Source organism: Anomaloglossus baeobatrachus, chromosome 7 (assembly GCF_048569485.1).
Source record: "Anomaloglossus baeobatrachus isolate aAnoBae1 chromosome 7, aAnoBae1.hap1, whole genome shotgun sequence".
Lineage (NCBI taxonomy): Eukaryota > Metazoa > Chordata > Amphibia > Anura > Aromobatidae > Anomaloglossus > Anomaloglossus baeobatrachus.
Window position 1 is genome coordinate 250,013,005 of NC_134359.1, and position 16,172 is coordinate 250,029,176.

The 16,172-nt window shown below is 48.1% G+C and overlaps 1 protein-coding gene across 1 annotated transcript in view; it reads right to left on the reverse strand.

Annotated features, from left to right (window-relative positions):
• DNAH3 (dynein axonemal heavy chain 3) overlaps positions 1 to 16,172 on the reverse strand; it is a 594,186-nt gene that overhangs the window by 50,252 nt on the left and 527,762 nt on the right. Inside the window, exon 52 of the mRNA XM_075319752.1 lies at positions 11,228 to 13,369. Coding sequence (XP_075175867.1) covers positions 11,228 to 13,369 — 2,142 coding nt within the window. The remainder of the gene's footprint in view (positions 1 to 11,227; positions 13,370 to 16,172) is intronic.

Here is a 16,172-nt window from a genome sequence, read left to right on the forward strand (position 1 = left end):
TCACACACACACCTTCATGGAATGGAGGGGAGGTGACTGCTAGATGATAAAACTGCACACAAGTGGCTTGCATAGAGCGCTGTTCACATGCAGATGACACAGTCACAAACCCGCAGCCTATTAGGTAACGCCCTTCTATTAGATCAGGCGGGCTGCCAAGCCGTACTCCACTGTATATCATGCACGGACAGACACTCTACAATGCAAGGCCCAACAGAAAGGGGCCTGGCTGTATCCTGTACAAACAAAAAAATGAGGTTTTTGTTGGTATTTATGGCCATAAAACGTAAGCCTACACCCTCGTCAAGGGACCTCATGTCTGTAGGTCCCTACACTAAATATAAAAAAAGCAACAATAAGAGGATAATGTCCTCCAAAAATCAAGTATTACTCACAGCAAGTTGGGCTGCAGTGTGTACATCGCCCTGGCCAAAAACTGATGCTCTAGCAGGATACAGCTAAACCCCCACTAACTGTGTGCAGTTTTATCATCTAGCAGTCACCATTCCATGAAGGTGTGTGTGTGATGTGCTTCTCCTGCACCTGTGATGTCTCCACTTAGTGGGGGTTTAGCTGTATCCTGCTAGAGCATCAGTTTTTGGCCAGGGCGATGTACACACTGCAGCCCAACTTGCTGTGAGTAATACTTGATTTTTGGAGGACATTATCCTCTTATTGTTGCTTTTTTTATATTTAGACAATTGACTGAGGCAGCAGAATTGGAAGCTGAGTCCTGGACCAAGGATGACCGGAGCTCTGTTGAGACCATCTTTGCCAAACTAGCAGCTGCTTTCGAACACCGCACCGAGGGAGAGCTGAGGACGGACTTCTATAACTGCCGTCAGAAGCCCCAAGATAGTATAAGAGACTATGCCCTCAGGCTGCAGGCTGCACTACGGGCTCTCAAGCTGGTGGACCCTGTCAGTGATCAGGAAGGAAACCGGATGATGAAGGAACAATTCTTGCGGGGCCTGCGTTCTCCTGAGGATGGGAAGCAGATGAAGCTGTGGTCCCTGGAACACCCTGACGTGGACTTTGCCATTCTGAAAGACAGGGCAGTGAAAGCACTCCAACCTCCTGTGGACGCAGACCCCGTCGCACCAGCCTGGCCTGCCAGTTCCACGGCTGCAGGAGCGGAATCCTCCTCGCAGGCCCTGGTAACTGCAAAAGGACTCAACACGCCAGCAGAGACCATAAATACACTATCCTCCCAGGTGCAACAGCTCACTAAGGACGTCGCACAAATCCTGAAAGCAATACAGTTGCCCTCAGAGACCAAAATCCCTCATCGGATCCTGCTAGCTGACAACCCAGAGGACGTCCCTTGGATGCGGAGGAGAAGAGGTCCCCCAACCCGAGGCAGGAGCAGTGATCGCTATGACTCATCTGGACAACCCATCTGTCGTCGTTGCCAGGAGGCAGGACACTATGCAAGGGCCTGTCCTTTAAACGAGCCAAACCTGGGGCCGGGGGCCAGTCCTCAGGATTAAGAAGATCAGGCCCAAGTCGCTGCTGTGATCAGTACGTGGGTGGACGTCCTGTCCTGTCCATCGTCCTGGACGGGATCCCTACCCCGGCGTTATTGGACACCGGCTCTCAGGTCACCACGATCCCGTATGTCCTTTATCGTAGGTTTTGGTCGGACGACGATCTCCGACCACCGGACCCCTCCCTCACCATCTATGCTGCCAACGGACAACCTATAGACCAGATCGGGGTCAAAGAGGTAACCATAAAGGTGGGAAGGCAGGAAATGAAGGGACAAGGACTGATTGTTGTGGACACTGATATTAGAGAAAGGAACCCGCAAATGATTTTAGGCACTAATGTCATAGAAAATTGCCTAGGGGAAGTGTTGTTGTTGCTTCACCAGATTGTTGAAGGTGCTGAGGGCAGGTCGCAAAGAGCCTTGCAAAAGGAGATCCGAATCATTCTGAGGAAGCAACAGGTAAAACAGGCTGGCGGTGAGATTGGTAGTGTACGGGTGATGGATGCTAACCCCATTGTGATACCCCCACGGAGTGAAATGATGATGTGGTGTAGAGCAGCGGTAGGTCTCAGAGGACAAGATTACCAGGCTGTACTAGAGCCCACTCATTCAGACCACTGGCCCACGATTCTGACAGCCAGGGGGGTAGTTGATGTACACAAGGGACGAGTGCCTGTACGAGTGTTGAACTGTGGGGAGGAGGAAGCCAGACTACCAAGGTACGCTACCATAGCCAAACTGTTTACATGCTCAGATGACGCCATAACACCTGTAGGTCCCCTGACACAAGCTGACTCAAAAGAGGGCGAGACCTCCCAAAAGCAGTTAGAGGATTGGTGCCAGAAACTACACGTGGGGACTGACTCTACACCCGACTACCAGAAACATGGGGTTTACAGGGTCGTGCAGGAATACGAGCAGGTCTTTAGTAAGAACCCACTAGACTTTGGTAGGATCAAAGGGGTGCAACATCACATACCCACAGGCAGTCATCCTCCCATTAAGGAAAGACATAGGCCTATTCCACCAGCCCATTACCAGCGCACAAAGGACATGCTGAAGGACATGAAGGAGGCAGGCGTCATAAGGGACAGTTGTAGCCCCTGGGCGGCTCCCCTGGTCCTGGTAAGAAAGAAGGATGGCACGATGAGGATGTGTGTGGATTACAGACGGATAAATCAGATAACACACAAGGATGCCTACCCTTTGCCAAGGATAGAGGAATCCCTCGCTGCCTTGAAAGCCTCTAACTACTTTTCTACCCTAGATCTTACTAGTGGCTACTGGCAAGTATCTGTAGCAGAAGAAGATCGGGAGAAGACGGCCTTCACCACCCCAATGGGCCTCTGTGAGTTCAACAGCATGCCATTTGGACTCTGCAATGCCCCCGGGACCTTCCAGAGGCTTATGGAATGCTGCCTAGGGCACCTCAACTTTGAAACCGTCCTGCTCTACCTGGATGATGTCATCGTGTACTCCAAGACCTACGAGGACCACCTGAAACACCTGGCTGAAGTCTTTGAAGCACTATCCCGATATGGAATGAAGCTGAAACCATCCAAGTGCCATTTACTGAAGCCAAAGGTCCAGTACCTAGGTCACGTGGTCAGTGCAGAAGGAGTAGCACCGGACCCAGAGAAGGTCACAGTCATCCAGGAATGGCCCACACCTACTACCGTCCGGGAGGTACGTCAGTTCCTTGGCTTGGTAGGCTACTACAGAAGGTTCATCAAGGGCTACACGAAAATGGCAGCGCCTTTGCAAGAGCTCCTGGTAGGCCACCCAAAGAAGAGAGGAAAGATCTCCGGCCCGCCATTTCACTGGGGAGAAGCAGAAGAACACTCCTTCAGACAAATGAAAGGGGCCTTGACGGGTGAAGAGATCCTAGCCTACCCTGACTACAGTCTGCCATTCGTACTGTATACAGATGCCAGTAATGTGGGACTGGGAGCAGTGCTTTCACAGGTGCAGGAAGGCAAGGAGCGTGTGATTGCTTACGCCAGCAGGAAGCTCAGGCCTACTGAAAGAAACCCAGAGAATTATAGCTCATTTAAGCTAGAGTTCCTGGCCATGGTATGGGCTATCACAGAGCGGTTCAAGCACTACCTGGCAGCCACCAAATTCACTGTCTTCACGGACAACAACCCCCTGACCCACTTGGATACTGCTAAATTGGGTGCCATGGAGCAGCGTTGGGTAGCCCGACTGGCGAATTATGACTTTACTGTCAAGTATCGAGCTGGCCGCAAGAACGGCAACGCAGATGCTCTGTCCAGGATGCCTCACCTAGCAGACGAGGGTGAAGATGAAGATGATCTTGAAGAGATTGAGCTGCCAGCGTTCCATCGCCATGGAGCAAAACAGTGTCGGCAGTCGCGTGCCAACCGCCAAGAGGTGACCCTGAACCCACTACCTCACTACAACTGGAAGGAGACCCAGGAAAATGATCCAGCGGTAGGCTTGGTAAAGAAACTGATCAGCCAGCCTGGCGCCAGCCTTGACAAAGGAGCCCCACCTGAGGCACAGTACCTATGGAAGGAGAGGGGTCGATTATTCATCTATCAAGACAAACTTTACAGGAGCATCATTGACCCGAGGACGCATGAGAAGGTGTGGCAAGTGATTGTACCACAGAAGGATACGAGGATGGTGCTAGAAGCCTATCACAATGGTGCAGGCCACTTTGGTTGGAAGAAACTGGAGGCCCTACTTAAAGTAAGATTCTACTGGGTGGGCATGAGATCTGCCCTAGAGAAGTGGTGTCGAAACTGCGGGCCCTGCAATCTTAGAAGAAAAGACCAGCACAGCCAGAGAGCACCACTCCAGCCAATCCAAACTAAACGGCCCCTGGAGATCGTGGCCCTGGACCATGTAAAGTTGGCACCCAGCAGACAAGGCTACAACTACGCTCTCACTATGGTTGACCACTACTCCAGATTCCTGGTGGTAGTACCAGTCAAGGACTTGACCGGTCAAACTGCAGCCAAAGCTTTCCAGACACACTTCTGTCGACCACATGGCTATCCAGATCAAGTGCTCACTGACCAAGGACCAGCCTTTGAAGCTGAAGTGTTTAAGGAGTTTTGTAACCTATACGGATGCCAGAAGATCCGTACTACGCCTTACCATCCTCAGACCAATGGCATGTGTGAGAAGATGAACCACATCATTCTCGACCTTCTGAAGACTCTCCCATTAGAAGAACGAAGTCAGTGGCCGGAAAAACTGCCCGATCTAGTGGACATGTATAACAACATCCCTGTGAGTTCCACGAACTGCACACCGGCATACCTGATGAGGGCCAGACCAGGGAGATTGCCAGTAGATCTGGAAATGGGAGTTGAGACCCCTGAAGACCATCTACAAGGTGCTGATTGGGATTCCAACCGCCAAGCCCAATACAAGAAAGTACAAGAGTGTGTGGAGCGAAGCCTGACTCAGCAACGTGAGAAACAAGAAAAGGCCTACAATCGAAAAGCACCTGCTGTTCCTTTGATGCCAGGAGATATAGTTCTCAAAAGAAAGAGAAGACGTCATAAACTTGACAATCACTGGGAAGAAGAACCCTATACTGTGTTACCATCGACGCTTAGCAATGAAAAGACATGCCTTATCAGCAAAGATGGAGGAAAAACAACAGCTGTCGTTTCTAGAGATCGCTTAAAGAAATGTCCTGAACAACTAAGAATCCCTGAAGAAATTCCCAACCCTTTGCCAGTTCAAGAACCAAAAGAAAAGATGATCCATACTGTACTTGGAGATTTTCCAGCAAGTTGGCCTCAATACAATGGAGCAGTAGTTATTCCGGTTATTACATTCCCTCAATCTGGAGAAGTAAGAGACCCAGAAGAACCTGTTCAGAACCTGGAAGAGCCAAATGTAGCTGAAGCAGAAGACCATGCACTGGTATCAATACCCAGTACACCCATTATTCACATTGAGACACATACATCGGGTGGGAGGACACAACCTCAGACAGATGACAGTATAGTACTGCGTAGATCAACCCGCAGCAACTTTGGTCAGCTCCCATTACGCTATAGAGAAAGTACAGTTTAGTTCAAAGTGACTGTATGAAATGTAATGTTTAACCTGTTTACAGTTAGGTAACGTTTAAGCGAAATGTGCCCACAAGGACTATTGTGAGACCTCCTTAAAATGTTAGACCACTGGTTATGAACTGGATTTAACCACAAACTTTTGCATTGTAAAAAGTTACCTCCTTGGTATCAACCACAGAGTCTGCCTGTTGAGGGGCATGGCTCTGCACCAACAAGGGGGCACGCCTGTTTATGGGGCCTGCCCTCCAACACTCGGAAGCAGGTACGCCTGTTTATGGGGCCTACCTTACACCACTCTCCTCAGGAGAGGAAGATTGGAGGAAAGGTCTGGGGAATGTAATGGCCCAGCCCTGGTCACCAAAAGGACCGGCGACCTACCTCCTGGATGTTTTTTGGGTGGGGTTCGGACATGTGGGTGGTTGGTAGTGGAATGGTACCTGGCATGTTTAAATGTAAATAATTGCCCCTGTGTGGGAAAAGTTTGTATTTACCTTTTCTCTTGTCTTTGCAGCCCGAGGACGTGCTGATGATAACTAAGGGGGAATGTGGCGCCCCTGACCTGGTCAGGCACCACAGAGTATTGCACCCATGCGGGAGCAATGCTTCCAGGTAATCTCCAAAGGCCAGGATGAGGTGCACACACAAACATATAGTGACCAGGCCTCCCACATCACCAGAGGGGACCCTTGAGTAGCCAGAAGGAGTTAACTTTCAATTCCCAGCTGGGGGTGTGTTCAGGGGCTGGTTGCTAGGAAGCAGGGCAGAGAGAGAGAGGAAGAGGAGAGTCTGGAGGAAGAAGTTGAAGTGTGTGGAAGGGAGCAGAGGAGCTCTCGTGTCAGACAGGTCCTGAGGAGTGCAGTAGCTGAAAGCGGGGGAGAAAGGAGTACCGTGGGTCGGCCTGAAAATCATCCAGAGAGAAGGGTGGCTGAGTACGGAGATCCCGGTATCCGAGCACACAAGGGGAACTAGGTCCCCAGTACAGGCAGCAGATCATCCAGAGCTGCTTAACCTACAGGTGGGGGGGGTACTTCATGCCCTCACCACGACTACACAGAGCTTGAGCCAAGCAGCAATCACCAGGCCCATAAGGGGACAGGGCCAGAAGCCATCCCACCAAGGCCACGCTGCCGGCAGACGAGCCAGAGAGAGGGGAGCAGGGTGGTAACAGCTTCCCTGGAGGGGTCCTACCACGCTTCAAGCAAAGGATCCTCCTAAAACAGAAAGAGTGCAAGGAAGGCGAGTGGACAGCTACCCTCAGAACGGCCTCCTGGAATTCCTGGTTCAACCTGGTTATCACAGTGTCGCCCGGGCATCTCACCGTGACCTCCAAACAGTGAGTAAACACGTTGAAAGACTTCTTGGACTGTGTTTGAGTCATTCTGCGACCTGTGGTCCCACACACCTACACAGGGCCCTGGGGCTTGCCTCACTCTCAGGAGGCTATTACAACTGACTGCACCCACCATCAGCCCCAGGCATCCCTTAATCTGCAGTGGCGGTCCCCACTGACCGCAATTCTGAGAGTGGCGTCACGACGTATCCGAAAACGAAGGTTCCCTACCTGTGACCAGACCGTCCCATCCCGTGGAGTCCCTAAGGGTAATACACTGCTGCACCGACACATACTAGCGGGGCTTCACACTGGACTAGTCACATCTCTTGCTATGGACAACGACTGGATCTTTAAAAATGGTTGTCCACTACTAGGACAACCCCTTCTGATTCCACATGTTTCAAGAGGTGCTGAAGTTCGCGTTCCCGGGGCTCACTTTAGGCTGTGAAGTCATGCGAGACCTCCATTCAATCACCACCGGCTTCTGTCTCCCCGGCTTTAGACCAATCAACAGGAAGTGAGTGCTGCAGCTGTATCTCACTTCCTGTTGATTGTTCGTTTGGTCCAAAGGTGGAGAGATAGAAGCTAGCGGAGATTGGATGTGGGGCTCACGTGATTTCACAACTCAAAGTGAGCCCTGTGAATGCAAACCATCGCACTGATGGAATGATGCCGGTACGGGAGGTGAGTATAGGCTTTATTATTTTACCTGGGGGAAATGTGTGGAATCAGAAGAGGTTGACCTAGTGGTGGGCAACCCCTTTAATTAATCTTTCTACTGAAATGCCTGACAATTTCAGAGTGATATACCTGCAATTAAGCTCTGATTCATGCTTCTTGCAGTTTTGATAGCAGGAATTTCCTGTCAGGTTACCTTTAAGTGTGCTTATGGGGAGAATAACGAATAGCCTACTAGAGCCAAGTTATCATGTATGTTCTACATTGCTGGAGGATAGTTCCTTAAAGAGGTTGTTCACTACTTTGACATTGATGGCTTATCGTTAAGGGTACTCTGCACACTACAACATCGCAGGTGCGATGTCGGTGGGGTAAAATTGAAAGTGAAGGACATCCGGCGTCGCTTTCGACATCGCAGTATGTGAATCCTTTTACATACGATTAACGAGCGCAAAAGCGTCGTTATCGTATGATTGGTGTAGTGTCCGACATTTCCATAATTTCGGAAGGACCGATATTACGATGTCGTTCCTCGTTCCTGTGGCAGCACACATCGCTGTGTGAGAAGCCGCAGGAGCGAGGAACATCGCTTTACCAGCATCCCGGCTGCAATGCGGAAGGAATAAGGTGGGCGGGATGTTTACGTCCCGTTCATCTCCGCTCCTATTGACCGCCTGCCGTGTGACGTCGCTGTGACGCCGCACGACCCGCCCCCTTAGTAAGGAGGCGGGTCGCCGGCCAGAGCGACGTCGCATGGCAGGTAAGTGCATGTGAAGCTGCCGTTGCAATAATGTTCGCTACGGCAGCAATCACAAGATATCGCATGTGCGACGGGGGCGGGGACTATTGCTCTCGGCATCGCAGCATCGGCTTGCGATGTCGTAGTGTGCAAAGTACCCCTTAGGATAGGTAATCAATGTCTGATCGGCCAGGGTCCAACATCTCGCACCTCCACCGATCAGCTGTTTCCGGTCCTGGTGGCAGCAGCAGGCAGCTGGAAATGCTCAGTTCCGGAGCTGCTCCATCTTCTGATAGCGGCAGCGGCCGGGAACTGCACATCCGCCTACTATAGATTAGAATGGGAGGCAGATATGCAGTACCCAGCCACGGCCACTATCAGAAGACAGAGCAGTATCGGAACTGAACATTTCCAGCTGCCTGCTGCCGCCGCCGGGACCGAGAACAGCTGATCAGGGTGGGTGTGAGGTGTTGCACCCTGACCAATCAGACATTGATGACCTATCTTAAGGCGGGCTTTGCACGTTGCGACATTGGTAACAATGTGTTACCGATGCTGCAGCGATAGTCCCGCCCCCGTCGCACGTGCGATATCTAGTGAAAGCTGCCGTAGCGATTATTATCGCTACGGCAGCTTCACACGCACTTACCTGCCGTGCGACGTCCCTCTGGCCGGCGACCCGCCTCCTTCCTTAGGGGGGCGGGCCGTGCGGCGTCACAGCGACGTCACACGGCAGGCAGCCAATAGGAGCGGAGGGGCGGAGATGAGCGGGATGTAAACATCCCGCCCACCTCCGTCCTTCTCATTGCAGCCGGGCGGCAGGTAAGGTGATGTTCCTCGCTCCTGCGGCTTCACACACAGCAATGTATGCTGCCGCTGGAGCGAGGATCAACATCGTACCTGTCGCACCATCGGCATTTTGGAAATGTCGGAGGCTGCAGCGATGATACGATAACGACGCTTTTGCGCTCGTTCATCGTATCAAAAAGGTTTTACACGTTGCGATATCGACTGCGACGCCGGATGTGCGTCACTTTCGATTTGACCCCATCGACATCGCACGTGCAATGTCCCAACGTGCAAAGCCGCCTTAAGGATAGGCCATCAATGTCAAAGTAATGGACAACCCCTTTAAAGGAAATCTGCCACCAAGTCTATGCCTTCCAATCTGAGGTCAGTAAAAAATAGAGACAGAGACCCTGATTCCAGCACTGGGTCATCTCTGGGCTTCTTGCTGTAGTTTACTCTTATCCACTGCAGCGTTACTATTCCTCTCTTTAATGATTTGTTTAATTCTGCCCACACTGTACAGTTAGCTTTCTGCTCTTTGTCGTTACTTTATACCGCTTTCAGATAGGGTTGCAAGCGCCTGGTGATAGAGTCTCTTTAAAATAATTTTCTCATGTGGGCCCAAGGATCCTTGGTTCGCTAATCGCGTAGGTTTTCTTCAGATATGTATTCTTTTAGAGAACAATACAAATATTAATCACAGGATTACAGGGATTTACGTTCTGGAATATGTGAAATGCCTCCATTTAATGACAACCTGCTTGTACAAGCAAAAAAAGGGCAGCTTAGTCCTCTGTAATGTGAATGGAAGCGCGCACCTAATTTATGTAGCAATAATGGAACAACATTTCTATTAACGTCGTGATTCACCTGCCTTTCCGTTCCAGGAATTCAAGCACAACACACAGGGCGTAAAAGTTGTTCTATCGCAAAATTTGGTATTTTTTCCTAAAGAACTAGTATGCAAAGAAATGTAAACTCATGCAAATGAATCGGAAATACAGTGGTATATATACAGTATATATTGCCATGATCCAGGGTAGGTGGTGACAAGATGTGAAATGACATATCCGTACATAAAGGGGTTTTCTGAGATCAACATAAATTTCTGTAGTCACTCCGGGTGACTACAGATAGTCATATCTTGACAGTGTACACATTACACCCTGTTAGGACTCACCTATTTCCCTCTTTTGTGGAATTTTATTTATATAGTGACAACATATACTTTTTACAAGATATAACTCTTTACAATTAAGATACTTGCAGTCACATGAATGCCCGCCCAAGCTGGAAATAGAGGGGAGGCCTGACAGTGTGCACATGGCACACTGTCAAGATTCAACAATCTGCAGTCATAGAGAGAGACTACAGAAAATTTCTCACCAGGTTTTGCCACCTAATCAGAGCAAAATAATGGAGAGACATGACCCTGATTCTAGGTCTGATTACTGTAGTTTTTATAAAATTACAGTTTTATCAGCGGGAGATTATCACTAGAGGACTAGTAAACCTGCTGCCATGTAATCCTTCATATTCATGAGCTCTGTATAACCCCACCCACATCAATGATCAGCAGCATTATGCCTATGCACAGTGTACATAGAAAGCTGTCAATCAGTGGTGTGGGTGGAGTTATACAGGGTTGCGCACTGTGTATTTAAGGCACTCTCCCATTAGGGGAGGTGACTGCGCAACACCTTGAAATAGTCATTGTCCTGTCTAACTAGTTGTCAGGTCCCATTATTCCTGTACTCATCACCCTGTACCTGCCTTACCATACCTGTCTGTACCCGCCTGCCTGTCTGCCCCGGACTTCTCACCTGTACCTGCCTGCATCTGTGTCCGTACCAGAGTCCGTCTCCTGTCCTGGGGGTCAGCTGCCACAGTCCAGGTCACTGCCCTGGGAGTGGTACCTGGTGCCCCCCTCGCGGTGGGTGCTTAGTTAAGACCCTCCCACTAAAGGGTAAGCCTGGGTTCCCCCTGTGGTCCAGTGGGTCCACTAATCCTGCTTGCTGCCCCTACATTGGCCGCGAGCATTACATAATGTTTATTTAGAAAGCATTAGAAAATAAATATATTGCTCTTTGATTGAACTAAGATGTGGTCAATAAGCTCAGATGATGAATATTTTTTACCTGCCATAGGGTCGGCTCCAGGAGAAAGCACAAAAATCAATGGTGCACAACAGTTGGAATCATTATAACTTCCCACCAGGTCAAACGTTGGAGGTTCGATATATGTCTTGCCCATATTTTCTGCAATGAATTCCTGAACTGCAGGGACCATTTTGTCAGGGCGAAGACATCTGAGAATAACCATGCGATTCATTCCCGTTAATTTTTGCCATTCATCTGGGAAGGTTTCATCCTGGGGTCTTACGGAGTCATAGATCTTCTTCCATTTTGAAATATTGCTTTGAATGTGTTCCATAAAGCCGTTGAGCGGTTGGAGGTTGGATGCACGTACAATTTCAGACCAAGATTTATCCGACAGCCACTCAGGGGCAGGATTAGGGTAAGGATTGTCGAGGGCTACTCCACCAGTCAGGAGGAAGCGCCAGATTTCGTCATCTACTTTGTTGGCTCCTTTCATAATTCCTATGGTGAGGAGAAGTGAAAACAAGAGCTTGTCCTTCTCAAACAAAGACCGGCACACATTGTTGTAGGTGCTTTTAGTAAAATGATGTATTATGTTCGATATTCTGGTCTGAAGGTCATCGCTCTTTTCACTATGGGCGAGGGAGTGTACATAGAGGTTAATGAACCAGGTCAGAGAATACTGGTACATTGGTTCGATGTTCGCCAAATCAGAAATGCAGAAAAATGCAATGGATGAATGAATAGCCACCGGCTTGTATCCCATTCGGGTGTCATCAATTTCCTTCTCGGTTGCGGTGGCAATCTGCTGCTTCTCCGAAATTTCTTCAGACAGAAGTTTGGATGAAGATAACACTTTAATGGCGGTTTCATCTTCTAAGATGTTTCCTTTTGAGGAAGACAGAACTTCTAAAATTTTGTCCTCAATCTCCTTCAGCTGTTTCTTGTTAGTGGCACTTTCAACGATGAGTTGGTTCTTTTTGTCCTCTAGTTCTGGCTTTTCCTTTGCTGCTACTATGCCAAGAAGCTGGTCTTGAAGACCCAACGGCGTGATCATAAAATTCAGAAGACAAACCTTCACCGCCACTTCCGGGAGATAATGGGGATTTCTTAAACGTGTGGTCATATACATTCGGAAATCTTTGGAATACTCTATAATATTTTCACCAAGTCGAATATATTCAACCCCTTGTTGCTTAAATGTTTGTTTTAGTAATAGTGGCTCCAAGATGGCGTCTATTTCTTCTCCGATATTTTCGATCAACACTGGATAACCAAACTGGATGGCATTTTCTAAACTTCTTGTATAATTTGAGTCTGACAATTTGATGACCGAGAGTTTGCTGTTTTTTTCCATATTCTTAATCCACTTGTTGGCCTGTCCTTGAGGATCGATCATCAATGCCCATCGCCTGGAATTTGAAACAATAATACCGTTATCTATTGAGAATGAATCAACCGGTAGACCAGCAATTTGCCAAGCACGGATTTTGACGGGGTCGCCAAGGGTGGTACTTAAGCTGAAGTCATTTGAGCTTGGGATTTTCTTTTCTTTGCATAATACAAGCCACCTGCTTTGGCATTGTTGCCGGTAGTCTACTGTGAAGGCCCCAAGGTAGGCGACAGTACCGGAGGACAATAGGACATCACCTGTGAGGTTTGTATACTTTGCCCCTAACAATCGAGCAGCTTCTGTCCATCTATCTTTCTCTCCTCCAAGGCCACTGATAAGTTTCTCCGCACGTACAAGCTTCTGTGAGCAGATCTCTATGTTCTTCTCTAGCTCGGCCTTCTTTGCATTCATAGCTTGCAGGTCATCGTTCAGGGCTTGTAAGCGGTCTTCCACGGCTTTTAGTTCTGCTCGCTTTGTGTTCAGTTCCTTCATTTGGACGGCTAATTTCGCTTCAGCTTCTTTTAGACGTTCACGTTTTGGAGCGACCACCTTTGCGACACGATCATACACTTCCATGGCTCTGACCCACTTACACAAACCTTCACAGGCCGAAGACACGTTCTTAATGACGGAAGGTTGGAAGTCCTCATTGTTAATGAACTTTTCTCTAATTCTTTTCATAATTACAGGATTAATGTTATCCTTATCAAATGCTTTTAAGCTGTCTAGAAACTTCAGATCTCCAAGAACTTTCTTAGATGGACCCCAGAAGTCTTCCACCATTTTACCTGGTGAAAACAAGAATCAATATGAGAAGGAATCTTCAGACAATAAAACATACACTCAAACTACAAGGGTAAGGAGCGGATATGCTGCAGATTTTCTGTCCGCATCAGCAGTTGGGAGATTGGGCATGTATCAAAGTAGCAGCAATGATGGTGGATGAGATTTTAAAGGGAACCTGTCAGGTGCAATATGCAGCCAGAACCACGAGCAGTTCTGGGTGCATATTTCTAATCCCTGAATAACCATCCCTGTATCTAATAGCATAGATAAAGAGATCTATAGAAAAGTATTTCTAAAGGTCTTTTATCATATGGTACTGAGGCAAGCGACTAGTTGCAAGGGCGTTAGTTTCCATGGCTAGTCGGCCCCCTTAGCATGTAAGGACGCCACTGTGGGCGTGCCGACATGCTAATGAATGTGCAGCGCCAGAGGTCAATCTTGGCTCTCTGCTGCCACCACACCCAACGCATGGTCAGAAGTCCCAGACCCCTGGTCATGTGCGCTGTGAAGGCGGGTGTACGCGTCCTGGCTTCAAACTAGTGTAGTGCGCATGACCGGAAGTGGCTGGGTCTTCTGATCATGCGCACTGACTCAAAGTACGGCGTTTTGATTGTGTGCACTGAGCCAAAATTCAGCGGTGGCAGCGGAAGTGAGAGTGACCATGCCTCTGACGCTGCGCATTCATTAGCATGTTAGCATGCCCAAGGGGGCCGACTAGTCAAGAGAAGTAATGCCCTTGCAACTAGTCCCTGGCCTCATTAGCATATGATAAAAGATCCTTAAAAATGCTTTTCCTGAAGATCTCTTTATCTATGCTAGTGTATACAGGGACAGTTAGGCAGGGATTAGCAATATACACCCAGAACTGCTCGTGGTACTGAGTGCATATTGCTCTTAAAGGTTTCCTTTAAAAAATCTCATCCCCACACAATGTCAAAAATGTCTGTGCGGAAACTGACCTGCGGTATAGATTATAGACCCATAGCGCGTCTGTTTTTTTGTATATTTCATTGCACATTATATAACGGTAAATCTACGACAATTCCTTGGTAACAAAACATTCAGCTCTCTATTTATATCCATTTACCTTTATGTAAAGGGGGCTTTACACGCTACGACATCGCTAATGCGAACTCGTTGGGGTCACGGAATTGGTGACGCACATCCGGCCGCATTAGCGATGCCGTTGCGTGTGACACCTATGAGCGATTTTGCATCGTCGCAAAAACGTGCAAAATCGCTCATCGGTGACATGGGGGTCTATTCTCAAATGTCGTTACTGCAGCAGTAACGATGTTGTTCGTCGTTCCTGCGGCAGCACACATCGCTGCGTGTGACACCGCAGGAACGAGGAACCTCTCCTTACCTGCCTCCCGGCCGCTATGCGGAAGGAAGGAGGTGGGCGGGATGTTACGTCCCGCTCATCTCCGCCCCTCCGCTTCTATTGGGCGGCGGTTCAGTGACGCAGCTGTGACGTCGCTGTGACGCAGAACGAACCGCCCCCTTAGAAAGGAGGCGGTTCGCCGGTCACAGCGACGTCGCCAGGCAGGTAAGTAGTGTGACGGGTCTGGGCGATGTTGTGCGGCACGGGCAGCGATTTGCCCGTGTCGCACAACAGATGGGGGCGGGTACCCACGCTAGCGATATCAGTACCAATATCGCAGCGTGTAAAGCGGCCTTTAGGCTCACAAAAATGAAGGAGTCTTGTTGCATAGTTAAAGGGAATCTGTCACCAGGTTTTTGCTCCCCCATCTGAGAGCAGCATGATGTAGAGACAGAGATCCTGATTCAAGCGTCGTGTCACTTACTGAGCTGTTTGCTGTCATTTTGATTAAATCACTGTTTTCTCTGCTGAAGATCTAGCAGTTATATAGAGCTTAGGAATATGCTGGACTACCAGTACCTGCAGCATGCCAAGTAGTCCTGTAATGATAATCTCCTGCTGATTAAACAGTGATTTTATAAAAACTACATTAAGCAGCTCAGTAAGTGACACATCGCTGAAATCAGGGTCTCTGTCTCTACATTATGCTGCTCTCAGATTAAGTGGCAAAAACCTGGTGACAGATTTCCTTTAGGTTAAGCACACATATCATCCCATTCATTTTTATTTAAGCACTGACAACATACGATAATTGTCTGAATGCAGTATATATACAGTATATAGCATAACCATACTAATTTATAGCAGTAAATCTACGAAGGTTTATTCTTCATGGAAAAGGTTTGCAACTAAATACATTTTTAGTTAGCCAATCAATGTAAAAAATAAAATCTTTACCCATCGCTCACATTCAAAAGCCAATTTTTAGCTACATTTTTCCACTTTTAGTATGTGTGTGTAATTCTCAAATTTATTTGCGAAAGATGTCAAAGCAATTTACGTGCATGTGTGCAATCAATTTTCTTAAACTATTTTGTGAAAATCAATACTTTATATAAAGTGGTTATATGAGAATAGAAAAATAGGAGTATCTGTTTTGTTTTGTTTTTCTTCACATTAGCACCTGTCTAGTACATAGGCTGTGTCTGGTATTGCAACTCAACCCCATTCAATTTAAAGAGCGGTTCCAAATTGCATTTTTTTTGTAAAAAGCAAAGTAAATGCACAATATACAGAATAAGCCCAACATAAAGTTTGGTTCTTGCACCATTATCCATTTTTTTCCTCTCTATTTTCTTCCTCAATGTATCCAGCTTCATATACACTGACAAGCAAAAGGGTAACAATGTTTTGTACTTTTGACTTTCAGGCTCCATATCTCACCATACACTACAGCGTCCACTGTGAGATGACCTTCATTT